General features: G+C 36.5%; 1 protein-coding gene across 1 annotated transcript; it reads left to right on the top strand.

Annotated features, from left to right (window-relative positions):
- The first annotated feature begins 2,129 nt into the window (after nucleotides 1-2,129).
- Nucleotides 2,130-14,150, top strand: LOC114329555 (vitellogenin). Its single transcript, XM_028278700.1, has 4 exons — nucleotides 2,130-2,212; nucleotides 5,461-7,651; nucleotides 8,907-11,047; nucleotides 13,053-14,150. Exons 1-4 carry the CDS (start codon nucleotides 2,182-2,184, stop codon nucleotides 14,054-14,056), a joined length of 5,367 nt encoding a protein of 1,788 aa, XP_028134501.1. The 5' UTR covers nucleotides 2,130-2,181; the 3' UTR covers nucleotides 14,057-14,150.
- Nucleotides 14,151-14,676: the final 526 nt, after the last annotated feature.

Below are 14,676 nucleotides of genomic sequence, written 5' to 3'. Positions count from 1 at the left end.
CAGCTAACAAAGTGACCATAGCCATTATGATATCCAACCTCGTATAGGAGATGGAACTTTAAGAAGAAGAAGAAGGGTGTCGGAACATCGAAACAAAATATGGTATCCTGGGGATATATTAGGCGCGATGACAACTATGCATGCGGTGTCATGTCAAAAACTACATTAAACATAGCTTTGCACAGGGCCGGATTACTAGGCATTAATATTTCTGGCGTCGTACGCCTTGATCTCCCCCTCCCCCCAACCCCCTTATTACCAACCAACTTTTGGTTTTACCAAGCTCTACCAAAAAAACAGCCAACGACTGGTATAATCCTTTTACTTTACTTAAAGTTGTAGTTTCATACTGAAGCTTAGTACTGACCTTTTGTAATCGTTCTAAAACGGTACTCCAAAATATAGACAAAAATACTGTCTCTACTGATTCAAGGTTTAATCTTAGAGGAGATTCATTACTACGGCATGAAGGTTTTTCGTTCCTGTCATTCTCTATTAGTTTCAAAGATTCTGTAATTGTCGGCCAATTTTCTTTCAGAGCTCGACAAGCATCGTTTTTCGCTAACCAAGGTGATTTAGATAGGCTTCGAACTACCACAGAGCATTTTGGTTCAAATAAAGCTCCCATCGATGTGTTGAACTTGTAAAAAAACTGTACAGTTCTTGAAGTAGACCCAAAAAGAAACAGCAACCACACATGAACTAAAGGCCATAGATTTAAGGAATGAGCGGCACGTGGGACATACTCAGCCTGAGGACATAGTTTTTTATTCTGGTTTGAAGACTTGAGTCTCTGCCATATTACTGGCATTGTCAGATGACTAACCACGGCATTTTTTGATATCCAAATCGAATTTATCACAAACATCGATAATAGCATTTACAATCTCTTCAGCTTTGTGTCCGATGTTAGGCAAAAAACACAAAAAGCGTTTTACGGGTATGCCATATCTAGTTATATTCTTTAGTACCAACGTTAATTGGTCAATATGAGATATGTCTGGAGTGGAGTCTACCATAATCCCAAAATATTTGGCATCCTTAGCTTCATTTAATATTTGTCTTCGAACATTTTCAGCCATAAGAAGGATAACTTCTTCATATCATGTTGACTAGGAAATGTATGAAGTTGTACCTGAACCTCCATCGCCATATACTTTCAATTGCTCTGCAAGAAAGGAGTCAAATTCGAATAAAAATTGTATTAAACCTAAAAAGATGCCTTGATCAAACAGTCCTAAATATTCATGGTTACCACGAAAAGCTAATCCTTTTGTGGATAGAAATTTACAGCGGCAACAACACGCTTAAAAACATTCCTCCAGTTTTTAGTTTCCTTATTTAACTGATCAGCAAGACTCGAACTAACATGTCCTTTTATTTGACCTCTCAATTTTAATGTTTTCTGGTGTGACTTATGACAAGGAGAATTTTCGTGGTCTACCACTCTTTTTGAAGCATTTTTCCAATCACTAAACCGGTTGTAAATGGATTTGTGTTAGCAGAGCAACTGAACAATATGCAAGGTACACAAAACACAGACCCTTTTCTCTGAGAAAATGACATCAAATTTCTATTTATTATTTCTCCATTTTTAAGTTTACGAGAAAATAGCTTATCAATTAAATAACTGTCTTTTTTATCTGATGGATAGTGCTGCTTTGATGATGTGTAAGTTGGTTGCCGGTTTTGTGATGCACCAAACAAAATCTGCCTGTTCCGCGCCCTAACAAATTTGGCGCTCTAGGCTAGTGCCTAGTCAGCCTAGTGATAAATCCGGCCTTGGCTTTGCAACATTAATAAGAAACTTAAAATACCTGAAATAATGAAAATTTCGAAAACATTGTCATATCTAGTTACTATTCAGTCATATTTCTAGTGATACATAGTTTTGAATCCTTTCAATTTATGCATTTCCTTGACGATTTGCAGAAAAGTAAATACTTTTAAAAGTAAGTCAAAATTTACTGTATGTATTTTTAAAATTCATATGGTGTTGTAAATTCTACTCATCAAAATTTTACAAAAATATCTACTCGTTATTATCTCTTTGCGAAACTTACTGAGTGCGGAAAACTGCAATTCTGCATTTTGATTATCTTTTTTTGTTTTTGAACAGTATATATACTCGAATTTTTAGTTTGAACAGTACATTCCGTCGATCACTTGGTGTATTACAACATGTGGTCGCCAATTGTCCTGTGCCTCTTTGGTAAGTTTTTAATTTTTTGTATATATTACATCTATTAATTATAATTTTAAATACACTTATGCTAAATTTAAATCCCATAATGGTTAGTAAATTCAAGATCGTTTTTTCCTTTTGATTCAAGTCCTATGTATGTCAATATTTTAATAATATCTAAATATACCTTATTTTTGACCTTTTGCAGGCTCAAATCTTGAAAAGGCTTGCTAATCATTTTATCACTTTTAAAAGTTCTATAAATACAATTTTTTGTATTATGATCAATTTTATGTTGTATTAGATGTACTAAAAATTCCTGACACTTCTAAGACTACTCTCAGCCTTACTTGGTTGTAATAGCTTAAATTCTTAAGATTGTTGTTGCAAAATTTCGACTTTTCCTTGTTCTTCTTCTTCAGGTGCCATCTCCGCTACGGAGGTTGGCAATCATCATAACTATTTTAATTTTTAAAGCAGTTGCTCTAAATAGTTGTTTTGAGCTGCATCAAACCATCCTCTCAGGTTTTTCAGCCATGAAATTCGTCTTCTTCCGATGCTTCTTTTGCCATCTATCTTTCCTTGCATTATGAGTCGCAGGATGCCATACTTCTCGCCTGGCATCACATGTCCTAGATACTGTAGCTTTGTTTCTTTAATTGTAAGTTCAACTTCCTTCTCTTTACCTATTCTTCTCAGTACTTCATTGTTCGGAACTCTACCTACCCAGGAAACCCTCATAATTCTTCTATAGGTCCACATTTCAAAGGCGTTAAGTCGTCTCATTGTCTCTAGATTTAACGTCCATGATTCCACTCCATAGTATAGTACACTGTATATGTAACATTTTGGTTAGGCGCACTTAAGACCTAATGTTAAATCTTTGCTACATAGGACCTTTTTCATTTCCATAAAATTAGAACGTGCTTTTTCGATTCTTCGATTCTGACTTTGAATTCTGCAGTGTAGTCATTATTTTCTGTTATAAGTGTTCCTAGATAAGTGTACTTTTTTACTCTTTCGATCTGCTGGACCTCTACTTCAAGATTTCGTTAGTATTATGATTGTTTTTACTAATTTTCATAAACTTCGCCTTTTTGATATTGAGAGAGAGTCTGTACTCCCTACTACACCTTACTATTTTACTCATGAATCTTTCCAGGTCTTGTAAACTACCTGCTATTATTACTGTATCAACTGCATATAAGACTATAAAACTAAGACTCCATTTACTCGTATGCCGACTGTTTCATCTTCCAGAGTTTGTCGTATTACCTCTTCAGAAGAAGCGTTAAATAATAGAGGTGATAGTATGCAGCCTTGCCTGACTCCTCTCTTTATTTCCATTTCTTTAGATGTTTCTTTTTCAATCCTTACTATTACTCGCTAATTGTAATAGAGGTGTGTTATTAACCTTAAATCTCTTTCATCTAGGTTTTTATTTCGACTTTTTATCCTTTGTTAATAGCTTCTTATTGATATTTGACTGTAAGCAATTTGTTTTGTGTTGTGTTTATATAAACAGGGGTTTGGTGCCGATTTAAATTTGTTTATATTCTCTCTTTCTCTACTGCCTTCCCTCCTTATGGAATATTGGACACTTTTGCATTTCTAAGCCAAAACTTCAATATGGGGGATTGGCTGGATCAGCACATCTTCTTTTGTTTTATTCCTTCGAAATTTCTAATAATCTGAATAATCTTAATTCAGTTGACCTGAACTGTGATATATTGCGTGTGTTACTGATTTTCTATGAGGAGTTATATGCATGTTGTGTCTTTACTATTTTTTTTTCTACATCTGATCTACTATCGACTTTTTCCATGTTTGATATCAGATATGTAAAGTTATCTACTTCCTCTATTTGTCTTCCCTTTATTTTAATTTTAGTTTCTTGGCTGTTGTTTTTTAGGAGTTTCGTCTTTTCTGTTTTTATCTTAACGTCTATTACATTGGAGTATTTTGTAAGCTTGCCGATATTTTTCTGCATATGGTTGCTATGTTCGGATAGGAGACAAATGTCGTCTCCAAACTCCAAGTTCTCCAACTGGTTGTGCAAGTTCCACGTAATACCTGTTCTTTTATCTCATACTTTCTAATTCGGTATGACTAAAATAGTGTCGGAGATATTATGAATCCTTGTTAACTCCGCTTTGTATAACCATATCTTCCAGTCTGGCTCTGTATCCCATTGTAAAATAATCTGATCAGGTTGATGTATTCCACCGGTATTCCATATAGTTTCAGAATCTTCCACATTTGCTCTCTGTTTATACTATCAAAGGCCTTTTCGAAGTCAATAAACATTACATTTATATTTCTTTGTCATTATCTAGCTTATTCCAAGATAATTATTAGGGTACAAATGTTAAAATCCTTAAAAGTACCTCCATTTTGTACTTATCTAGGTTGTATTTTCCAAAATAGGCCTCTTGAGCCTTTCCACATTAAGTTTTGAATAATATTTTTTTTTATTCTACATTTATATCTGTAGCTTTTTGCTGTCGAACTTTATCTTTGTCTTGAACCTTTTTTTCACTCCTTTCCGTATAATCGCTGGAGATTTTTCGGTACTTGCCTGGCCATCGCCATTTTTCAATAGAATCTCTTCATATTCAGAGTGATTCCATAGTGTCCGAATAACGACGGTTGCATTGTTTTTCTTCCTTGTTTAATTTATTTTTTTTGTCCCATTTTTGTCCAACGAGATGCTAAGAAATGGATGGTTATTATAACTAAACAACCCATTAGGCCTCTGAAGTAGCTTCTAAATCGCACCCAGTCTTCTGTATACGCTGTTCCAGTTCCAACACTAGCTTGAGCATGTTACACTGCGATTCTCATTTACATCAATAAGCACTTCCTGAGCTAGTATTGTTTCTTGATTCCTGCAGAAACGCTGAACAATAGGAGAGTTACTGCCTCGTTTTCCAGCCAGGGCTTCATTTACCAGCATAAGAGAGACCTGTTTGGAGGACTGATTCCGCTCACTTCATTTCTAATACTTACTGGTCTTTGAAAGTTATTCCAGATAAAAGTTGTTGCATTTGCAAGATATTTTTTGATTTGCGTGTTGTTGAGTTTGGTTTTGGATAGATCGCAGAGAATTGGTTGTTTTAGAAGTTTTTGCATTGTTGGATTTATTTCTTATCCTAGTTTTGACATCGCCAGCTTATTTACAAGTTCTAAATATTCTCCATTTTGTTTTTGACTATTAGTTATTAGGTACAGAAACCTTAGGTACTTCTTTTAATCTTATAATTGTTTATTCACAGTGGGCGTTACCTTGGCTTCAAACCCTGCCTGGAAACATGGTGCTGAGTATAAATATCAATTAGAAGGACGTACCCTGGCTAATGTTGATGCTATTTCTCAACAACAATCTGGAATCCTATTTAAAGGTACCCTCAGACTTCAACCATTATCGGAAGGAAAACTTAGAGGAATAATCGAGAAACCAGTCTACGATGAAATCCATGCTGAACTTGCCGATGGCTGGCAAACCGAAATTCCTGACAAACAAGTTTCTTGGAAACAACTTAAGATGGTTCAAACGCCATTCGAAGTTGAAATGAGGAACGGCAGAATTACAGGTTTGATTGTTAGCAAGTCTCTTGCTAACTGGGAAGTTAACTTTATCAAGAGCATCATGAGTCAGTTCCAGTTGAACACTAAAGGAGAACAGCTGATCGATAATCCCCTTAACAGCCTCCCAGAAGATGGACCTAATAAGCAAGAAGCCGTTTTTGTTGCTATGGAGGATACCCTTACCGGTAAAACTGAAACTTTGTACCTTATCAGACCTTTACCAGACCAAGTAGTGCAAAGAAAATCTAGTGAAGCTAAATACTTAGATGCTGCTGAAAACGATGATGTTATTGAGATTGTTAAACATAAAAATTACAGCAATGCCGAGGAATTACCTGCCTACTCATATGGATTTGCCAAACTTAGATACGGAGAGCCAGCTGATAATCAAATGGGAGACATCTTGACCAGAGATACATATTCCCGTGTTATTGTGACTGGAAGCTTAGACAAGTTCACAATTCAGAAAACTTTTACCATTCACAAAGCCTTCGTAAGTCTAACTCTAAGCGACAATGATAAGGCCTCTGTTGTGTCAGAAGTAAGAGCTACATTGGAAGAAATAAAATCTCAAGAGCAAACCATTGATGAAGTACCTCAACCGGTTAATGTAGGAAACCTTGTGTATTCTTACGGAAAACCATCTGCTCTTACAGGAGCATCTGCATCAAGAAGATCTAGTTCAAACGCTCATAGATACGATCAAGACGATTTTAGGAGAAATAACATTAGAGATCGTCGTTCTCTTCAATTTTCTTCTGAAGAATCTTCAATAGAATCTGCAGAAGAATCTGCAAGAGATAACATGCAAGAACAACCGGACTTAAAAGAAGCTTCTCCACGCCCATTCTTGCCTTACACTGTAGGATACGAAGGAATGTCTATTAAACAAAAAATTAATGTCGTCCAAGAAGTCCAAAAATTGGCCAAAGAAATCGCACAAAGGATGAAGGATGATCATAGAACTCACCACGAGCAAGTTTTAGGTAAATTCCAAACTATGGTGTCTTTAACTCGTATTATGACCTACCAAGAACTCCAACAAGCTGCACAAAATTTGTACACTAACAAACGTGGATCTGAAAATGCCGAATGGTCCGTTTTACGCGACGCAGTAGCTGCATCAGGTTCTGGACCAGCACTTCTTTTAGCTAAGGATTTGATAACCTCCGGTAAATTGTCTGGACAAGAAGCCAGCCTTTTTATCGCTACCTTGACAGGTGCAGTTCGTGAACCAACCCCAGAATTCTTAAAGGTATTGTTTGACATCGTCAAGAACCCTGTTGTTCAAAAACAATGGCCTTTAAACAATACTGCTCTCATCGGATTAACTGATATTATTAACCGTGTGTATGTTGACCAGGAACAATCCAGAAATCGTTTCCCAACAGAAAGTTTCGGATCTTTCGAAACCAGAGAAGGCGAACAATTGATTAAAAATGAGGTACTTCCATACCTCAGCAAAAAGTTGAAGGAAGCCGTAGACAATGACGAAACCCACCAAGTTCACGCATATACCCGTGCTATTGGAAACACTGGTTCCTACTACTTCTTGAAAACATTCGAACCCTACTTGGAAGGAAAACAACCAGCCTCTCAATTCCAACGTATGCTTATGATCTTAGCCATGGAAAAACTCGCAATGTCACACCCCAACACTGCTCAAGCTGTTTTATTCAGAGTTTACCAAAACCCTGCAGAATCTAGGGAAGTAAGAATGGCAGCTGTATTCCAAATCATGCGCACTGGGCCCAGTCCTCAAATGCTCCAAGCTATGGCTGAATATACCAACATTGATGATGACAACTATGTTAATGCTGCTGTTGTGAGCGCCATCAGAACTGCTTCTGAATTGGAAGGTGAAGAATATGTTGAAATGTAAGTATTTTTAACCTTTTCCTCAGAATTTTGAGGGATATCTAAGAAGATTTTAGAGACTCGTTTTTGTCCTATCAAGTTTTATATATTTTTTTCTTTAAGAACTTGTCCTCACTGTTTCAATATCTGCTCTAAATTATATCATCGGCATTATATAAACCATTAGAGTGCCTAAATAAATAAGGGCTAAGTGCTGAGCAATGATGCAATCTTATATTCCTATGAAATATATTGTCTCTCTTTCTAAATCTCTTTCTGTCCTAATATTAGTTTTTATACCATTATAGAAATATATCTTCCACTGTAAGCAAACTTGTTGTGACGTTGTGTCTCTCTCCTGACGCTATCAATATTTCTCCAAAATTGTGGAATATCGTCTGCCCTAAATTCTAAACCTTTCTTTAGTTTTTGTAGTGCTAGAGCAAATACCTTGTTTATCATTTTGCTGACTATCAAATTTTGCATTTAATAAAATGTCATAGTATTTTTAATTGTCTCTTTCGCAACCTTTTCCTTCACTGGATAATTTATTAAGACGATGGACAAGCCATTGGATAATCTAAACTGATTCTTCTTCTTCTTCTTTTTGTGTAGACATGGCTCTGTCTATTTTTCTATGTGCCTCCAGTAAGTTTGCATTCCATCGTTTTCGTGGTCTTCCCGTTGATCGTCTTCCTAGGGGAACCATCTCTTGCCGTCCTTAGCAGATTATTAAGTTGTTTTTCTCCCATTTGGTATCCTTTTTTAGTTCTTACTTTTTTTATTATTTCATCAATGATCAGGTTGAATAATAGAGGACTCATGGAGTCTCCCTGTCTTATCCCGTTGCCAGCTTCAATTGGACCAATTAGTTCTTCTTCTATTTTTACTTTTATTGTGTTGTTCTGGTAGATATTTTCGATCGTTTTAATTATTCCTAGATGTATTCCTCTTGGGTATATTAAATGGATGACGTTCTTTAATTTGACCCTATTAAATGCCTTATTAAGGTACACGAAACCAAAATATGCCAGTTTGTTGTATTCTAATGATTTCTGTTGGACTTCCCTCATTATAAATATAGCGTCGATCAATGATCTTTCCGATCTAAAACCTTGATGTTCTTCTGCTAATTTTATAATTTTATTAAGTTTGTTTGTTATCACTTTGGTTGTTAATTTGAATGTTGTTCTGATTAAAATAATATTTTATTTTCTTTATTTACTCTTACGTACTCTTAATAATAAAACGTTACATTAGAATTTATATTTTACAGAAGTAAAGCAGCTGAAGCCGCTTTAGAACTTTTGGACGATACCAAAACTCACGGTCTTCGTCATGGAGCTGACTACCTACGCACATACATTGTTAAAGAATTACAAAAGATGTACAAGGAATCAACCCAAATTTTCGGTAGCGATGACTCAATGGTACCTAAAGGTATCAGATACTCACTCCAGCAACACATGGGACAAATCAAACGCAGAATTGTCAACATTCAGGCTATGTGTTCCAGCATGGATGATCTGTTAAAGGTAGTAAATGAACAAACTGCTGACTTCCAACAACAAGAAAAACAACAAAAGCAAAAATCACAAGAACAGGAAAAGAACCAATGGTCAAGTTACAACATTGCAAAACTGCTTAATATTCAGCCTGATAATAGAGAACAGCTTGAAGCTTTTATCTTTATGGAAATGGCTGATCAGTACCTTATGACTGGTTTAGACAACAGAACTCTTGAAAGACTTCCTGAAGCCATTCGCGAATGGGAAGAAGAGCTTAAAAAAGAGAATGAAATGAATATGTACAAACTAACAACAAGAGAAATGGCTGTTGCTTTCCCCACAGGTCTTGGATTACCATTCTTGTTTACTTACGACGTACCAATGCTTGCTAAGCTCGAAGGAAAACTTAGAGCTACATCTAACCCTCAAATTTCTCAAAACGGAAAAATAAATATTCCAAATCAAATTGACATTAATGTCGATGCACAAGTTGTAATTTCATCAAAGGTACAAAGCAGGGTATCTTTTGTCACTCCAGTTCACCACCTACAAAACTTTGCTGGATTTGACAAACATTGGGAATTTAATTTACCTGTTCGTGCTCAAGTAAAATTCGACTTCAAAAACATGAACGCTCAAGCCGAAGTTGAACTCAAGGCTGATAAAGAAGTACCACTTTTCCACTATAGCACTGTACCTTACACTTCTAAGAGTGATGTTACAGATTTCCAACCACTTTCAGAAAACCATAACACCAAAATCATTAGACAAGATGATTTGCAAAGCTTTGAATCTACTTTCGGCAAAAAAACCACTGGTATGGCTTTCCGTGTCGGAATTCAACATAAGAGAGAATTCTTTAACACCCTTAGCCTTAACCGTATTCTTTCAGAACAAGGTCCATTAGATGCTATGAAATCTTTGTGGGATGATAATTCAATTCAATACAGTGAAATCAACGTAAACTTCCGTCCTGAAGAATCAGCAACCCGCAAGGCTATGGTTAAAATTTCTTACGAAAGCAAATACAGATCCCCGCCAGATTCTGACTCAGCCAGTGAATGGATTCTCAACGAAAACGCTGAACCAGCTCAACGCCAAGAAGGGCTTATGAAGAAGGTTGCTGCCGATATCAAGAATGTCCAAGTAGTTTCTCTCGATGCCACTTTGGAATTCCAAGGCCAAAAGAAGATTAAATACATCTTAACTGGAGCTGTTGCTAAGAGTAACGTAGATCCCAAATCCCGTGTTATGGTTTCTTACAAACGCAAAGGCGATGCTAAACCACACGAACTTCACATGGAAGCTAAGAGCTATATCCCTAACACCAACGCACTTGATCTTGAATTCACTTTACAAAACGAACCTGTAGCAAACAGCGAAATCAAAATTAAGTTTGGCGATTCTGAGAAGCCCCTCTCCAAAGTTGAGCTCCAAGTAGAACTCAGAAGAACCGAAGAGCGTAAGCATTTCTTGAAACAACTTCCTATTTACAGACAATGCAAGGATGAAATGAGAGCTGGCAACAAACAATTGGCAGCCTGCACCAATGTTACTGAAGCTGCCAACCTTTTGGACGCTGTCAGTGTCAAACTTCATCATGAAAACTTAGGTGAAGACATGGTTGAATACATTAAATCAGGATTCAACGTAGTAAGAGCGTTATCTTACCCAGAATTATACATTAGTCAAAAGAATGTCGACTCAAGCGAAAACGAAGTAAAAATTCAAGCTCAGTTCTACCCAGACTTACAAGGTGTAAATGTATCGATTAAAGCAGAAGGTGAACAGTCTATTTTCACAAAGATCCCAGTTTCTGAGCTCGCTCAGGAAATACTTGTAGCTCACCCAGTATTCCATCTCCGTTCACGATTAATCAAATATGCTTGGGAAATGGACACCTACAGACGTAAGTATTATCGATTTTAAAATTTTTGCTACTACAATTTAGTTTTGTTCACCACTTGCAAAAGGTTTTGAATTAATCACTTTACTTTTTAATTATCTACATTTAGCTCCAAAATACTTTTTGTTACTGTAGTTCTAAATAGGTCAACGCAAATACCTTTATACCAATGTATAAACATTTTTAATTTCTTTGCAACACGAAAATGCAGCAGCTGCATAATACTCTGGTTAAATCGGAGAGTGCAGAAAGAGTCTATACCGGTTTCGGAGGTCTTTTCCCCTCATCAGTAGTCCCATATCCTCTTCTCTCAGATTCTTCCACGAACCACACTATAGGCCTTTCCGAATTGCAAAGAAAGAAATGTCACGGATGAACTAGGGCCATCTACCGAAAAACAAAGTAAGTTATAAATCGAAGTAGCACAGAAAACGACAATAAATATCGTTTCCATACCACCAGATTGACAACAGGTGGAATACTTTCTTTGGTTACACTTACACCTTTATACTACTTTCTCAAATTGGTTAACCAAGAAATGTAACTTCTTTCAATATTCCTCTTTTATTGTATTATCGTCTGTACCATCATATTATAAGATGATTCAGATACCGCAACTTGCTTCTCTTATGTATACACTTTACTTCCTTTTCTGCTTTCATTTCTGTCAGCTCTATAACATTTTTGTTACTCTGTCTTCCATATTTTTACCTTTCATATGGGCACATTTAACATAAATTTTTAGTCCACTTTCCTCACTAACATCTACTACCTGATGCTCGAACTTTGCTTCTCATCTGAAGAAAACATTTAGTGGAACTCTGACCTCTTTTGTAATATGATCCACATACCTTGTTGGTGATTTCCCTGGCTTTTGCTTCTTGCACTATACCCTGCAATGTCAGCTTCTACAGATCATCTCTAAGCACCACATGACCAAAATAAGAGTGAATTTTTTCAGACACAATCTTTCGAAGACTACTTGCTACTTGCAGCTGTCTAAAGCAGGCCGCGCACTGAATCGGCATAGAGCGATCGGCTCGGCTAAGAGCATGTCGAACGTTCTTAGGCGGTGCGCGGTGGCTTATTTATTTCCATGTATAGCAAAATTTGCCGATTGCTCTTAGCCGAGCCGATCGCTCTATTCCGATTCAATGCGTGGCCTGCTTTAGAATAGACTCGTTGGTTCTTCTTGCGACTCAGGATATTCTCAACATTCTTCGCCAGCAAAACTTTCTTCAAAGACCAGCATTCAGATGCACATAGAAAAGTGGAGAAGACCAATGTTTTCACAAGTCTTATCTTTATATCCATGGTGATTTTATGGCTTTTCCGCGCTTTGGTGAGCTTTATCTTTGCTGCCTTGGCAATGGCTGACCTTCTTTTTATTTCTTTGGTGCATCCTCCGGAATTGATTATGAGGGTGCCCAGATCCACAAATTGCTTTTTCATTTCGATGTCATTGATTCTGACAATGTTTGGTTGGTTGTTATTTCTTCTATATATGATCATAATCTTTTTTGGACAACCCTGCTTTCAAACTCACTCGTTCTATTTGTTTTAACAGCTCCGTCAATTCTGCCAAGGATTCGGCGAAAAGCATTGTATTATCTGCGTGTCTTAAGTTGTTGATTCTTCTGCCGCCAATGGATGTGCTCTCTTCCCATTCTGAGATTGCTTCGCGCTTAATAGCTTCTTCGTATATGTTAAACAGAATTCAGACCTAAATTCTGAACACTGAAAGTCTCCGACAGTTCTCCATATGTTCTCACTTTTGCTGAGCTTTCTACATAGAGGTTTACCAGCAATGTCACTAGTTGTTTTGGAGCACCTACTTTTTGCAAACATAATTGCATCATCAGCAACTCTAATATTATTGAGATAGGTCTGTTGTTTAATTCATTTTTAGGTTGTTATTTTTTATACTGATTTAAACCTATAAATCACAGCAAAGCACTTTGCAGTTATTTATTAATTTTCATCGTTTTAAATCTAATTATTTTTTCAGCTTTCTGCACCATCGACAAAACCCATGTCAACACCTTCAGCAACCGCACCTTCCAAGCTGAGATCTCCAAACACTGGACCGTTGCTCTACAATACTTGAATGGCAACTCCCGCCTACAACAAGAAAAATCCATCCCAGAACAACTAAAACAACAGCCTGAACACTATGTAGTGCTAACACGTGAAAGTTCAGTATCTTCAAACAAGAAGGATGTTAAGATTGTGCTCAGCGCTCCCGAAACTAACTTCAAAACTGTTGAGATTGACATGACCCCTGCTCAATCACAAGGCTCAGGACCTCGCGGAAAAGTTTCAGTGAATGGACAACAAGTACCAATCAGCGAAAAGCAAAGTCATGACATTGAAGATGGATTTGTCCAAATGTACAGTTTACCTAATGGAGAAATTAAGGTTGAAGTACATGGAGGAGATTTCTACGTTATCTACGATGGAAACCGTGTTAAAATGTCAGCCACCAGCGACAAGCTTAGAAATCGCATTGTTGGAATCTGTGGACAATTCACAGAACAAGAGTCTGACGATTTCCTTACACCACAAGCCTGTGTTGCTGTCGACGAAGAAGAATTCTTAAGAAGCTTGGAAGTAGAAGGACAAGAGGGTAAACAATTAAGAGATGCCTTTAACGGTAACTCAAAGAAATGCTTAGATCGTGAAATTCCAAGGTTCGTGAACGTCATTAATGCTCGTGATTACAGAAGCCAAAACTCGCAACCATCCAAATCCACCAGATGTACACACTTTCAGACCCAATTCCACGAAGAGGGTGACAAGATCTGCTTCACCATCCATCCTCAACCCACCTGCAGTAGCCACTGCCAACCAAGAAAACAAATCACTAAGAAAGTACCTGTTCACTGCGTACAAAATGGCAAGGCCGCCAAAATGTGGAAACAACAAATCCAAAATGGACAGAGCCCTGACTTCAGTGACAAGTCAGAACATAGAGCTGTTTCCATGAAGATCCCTGAAAGCTGCTCGCAGTAAATTTGACGACTGTGTTATGTATTTTAGATATTAGAAGCATCCAAAAATGTAAAAAAAAGTAACGATGAATAAATGTATATAATAAGTAACATAATTCTAATCTCTTTTACTAATTCCAACTATCAAATTTATTCAATATATTCATTCAAATACAGATATTATAAAGATCTGTGAGATTTGTAGACAGTATTATTTATATATTAGTATTATATATAATATGCTTTATTGTCACTGAAAATTGTACAATTTTATGGACAAAGCACAAAGCTTACAAAAAGTAAGCTCAACAAAAAAATAATATCAATTACAATTTACTGAAATTATATAGATCGTCCATATTACAATATAAAAGATAATGAAAGGAAACATAAAACAATCTATTGCAAAATTTAAATAAATTGTAAAGTAAATTGCAAAGTAAAACCTTAAGAACTAATAAATTTAAGTTGCTGCATATATGATGGTGCCTGGACGTCAATCAATATATATATGCGTGTTTTATTGACTATAATAAAGCATTCGACAAAGTGCGACATGAACAATTAATGCATGTTCTGGAATCAAGGAAGCTGGACTACAATGACCTCAGGATTATATCGAATTTATACTATAAGCAACGA

This window comes from Diabrotica virgifera, chromosome 10 (genome assembly GCF_917563875.1).
Source record: "Diabrotica virgifera virgifera chromosome 10, PGI_DIABVI_V3a".
Lineage (NCBI taxonomy): Eukaryota > Metazoa > Arthropoda > Insecta > Coleoptera > Chrysomelidae > Diabrotica > Diabrotica virgifera.
The sequence above is the reverse complement of the archived record's forward strand: the minus strand, read 5'-3'. Positions and strand labels throughout refer to the sequence as shown.

Bases quoted from the DNA above. Each gene is read 5' to 3' on its own strand.
- LOC114329555 (XM_028278700.1), top strand. From the start codon at position 2,182: ATGTGGTCGCCAATTGTCCTGTGCCTCTTTG. The intron at 2,213-5,460 runs GTAAGTTTTTAA...GTTTATTCACAG, and splicing joins AATTGTCCTGTGCCTCTTTG to TGGGCGTTACCTTGGCTTCA. The intron at 7,652-8,906 runs GTAAGTATTTTT...TATATTTTACAG, and splicing joins GGTGAAGAATATGTTGAAAT to AAGTAAAGCAGCTGAAGCCG.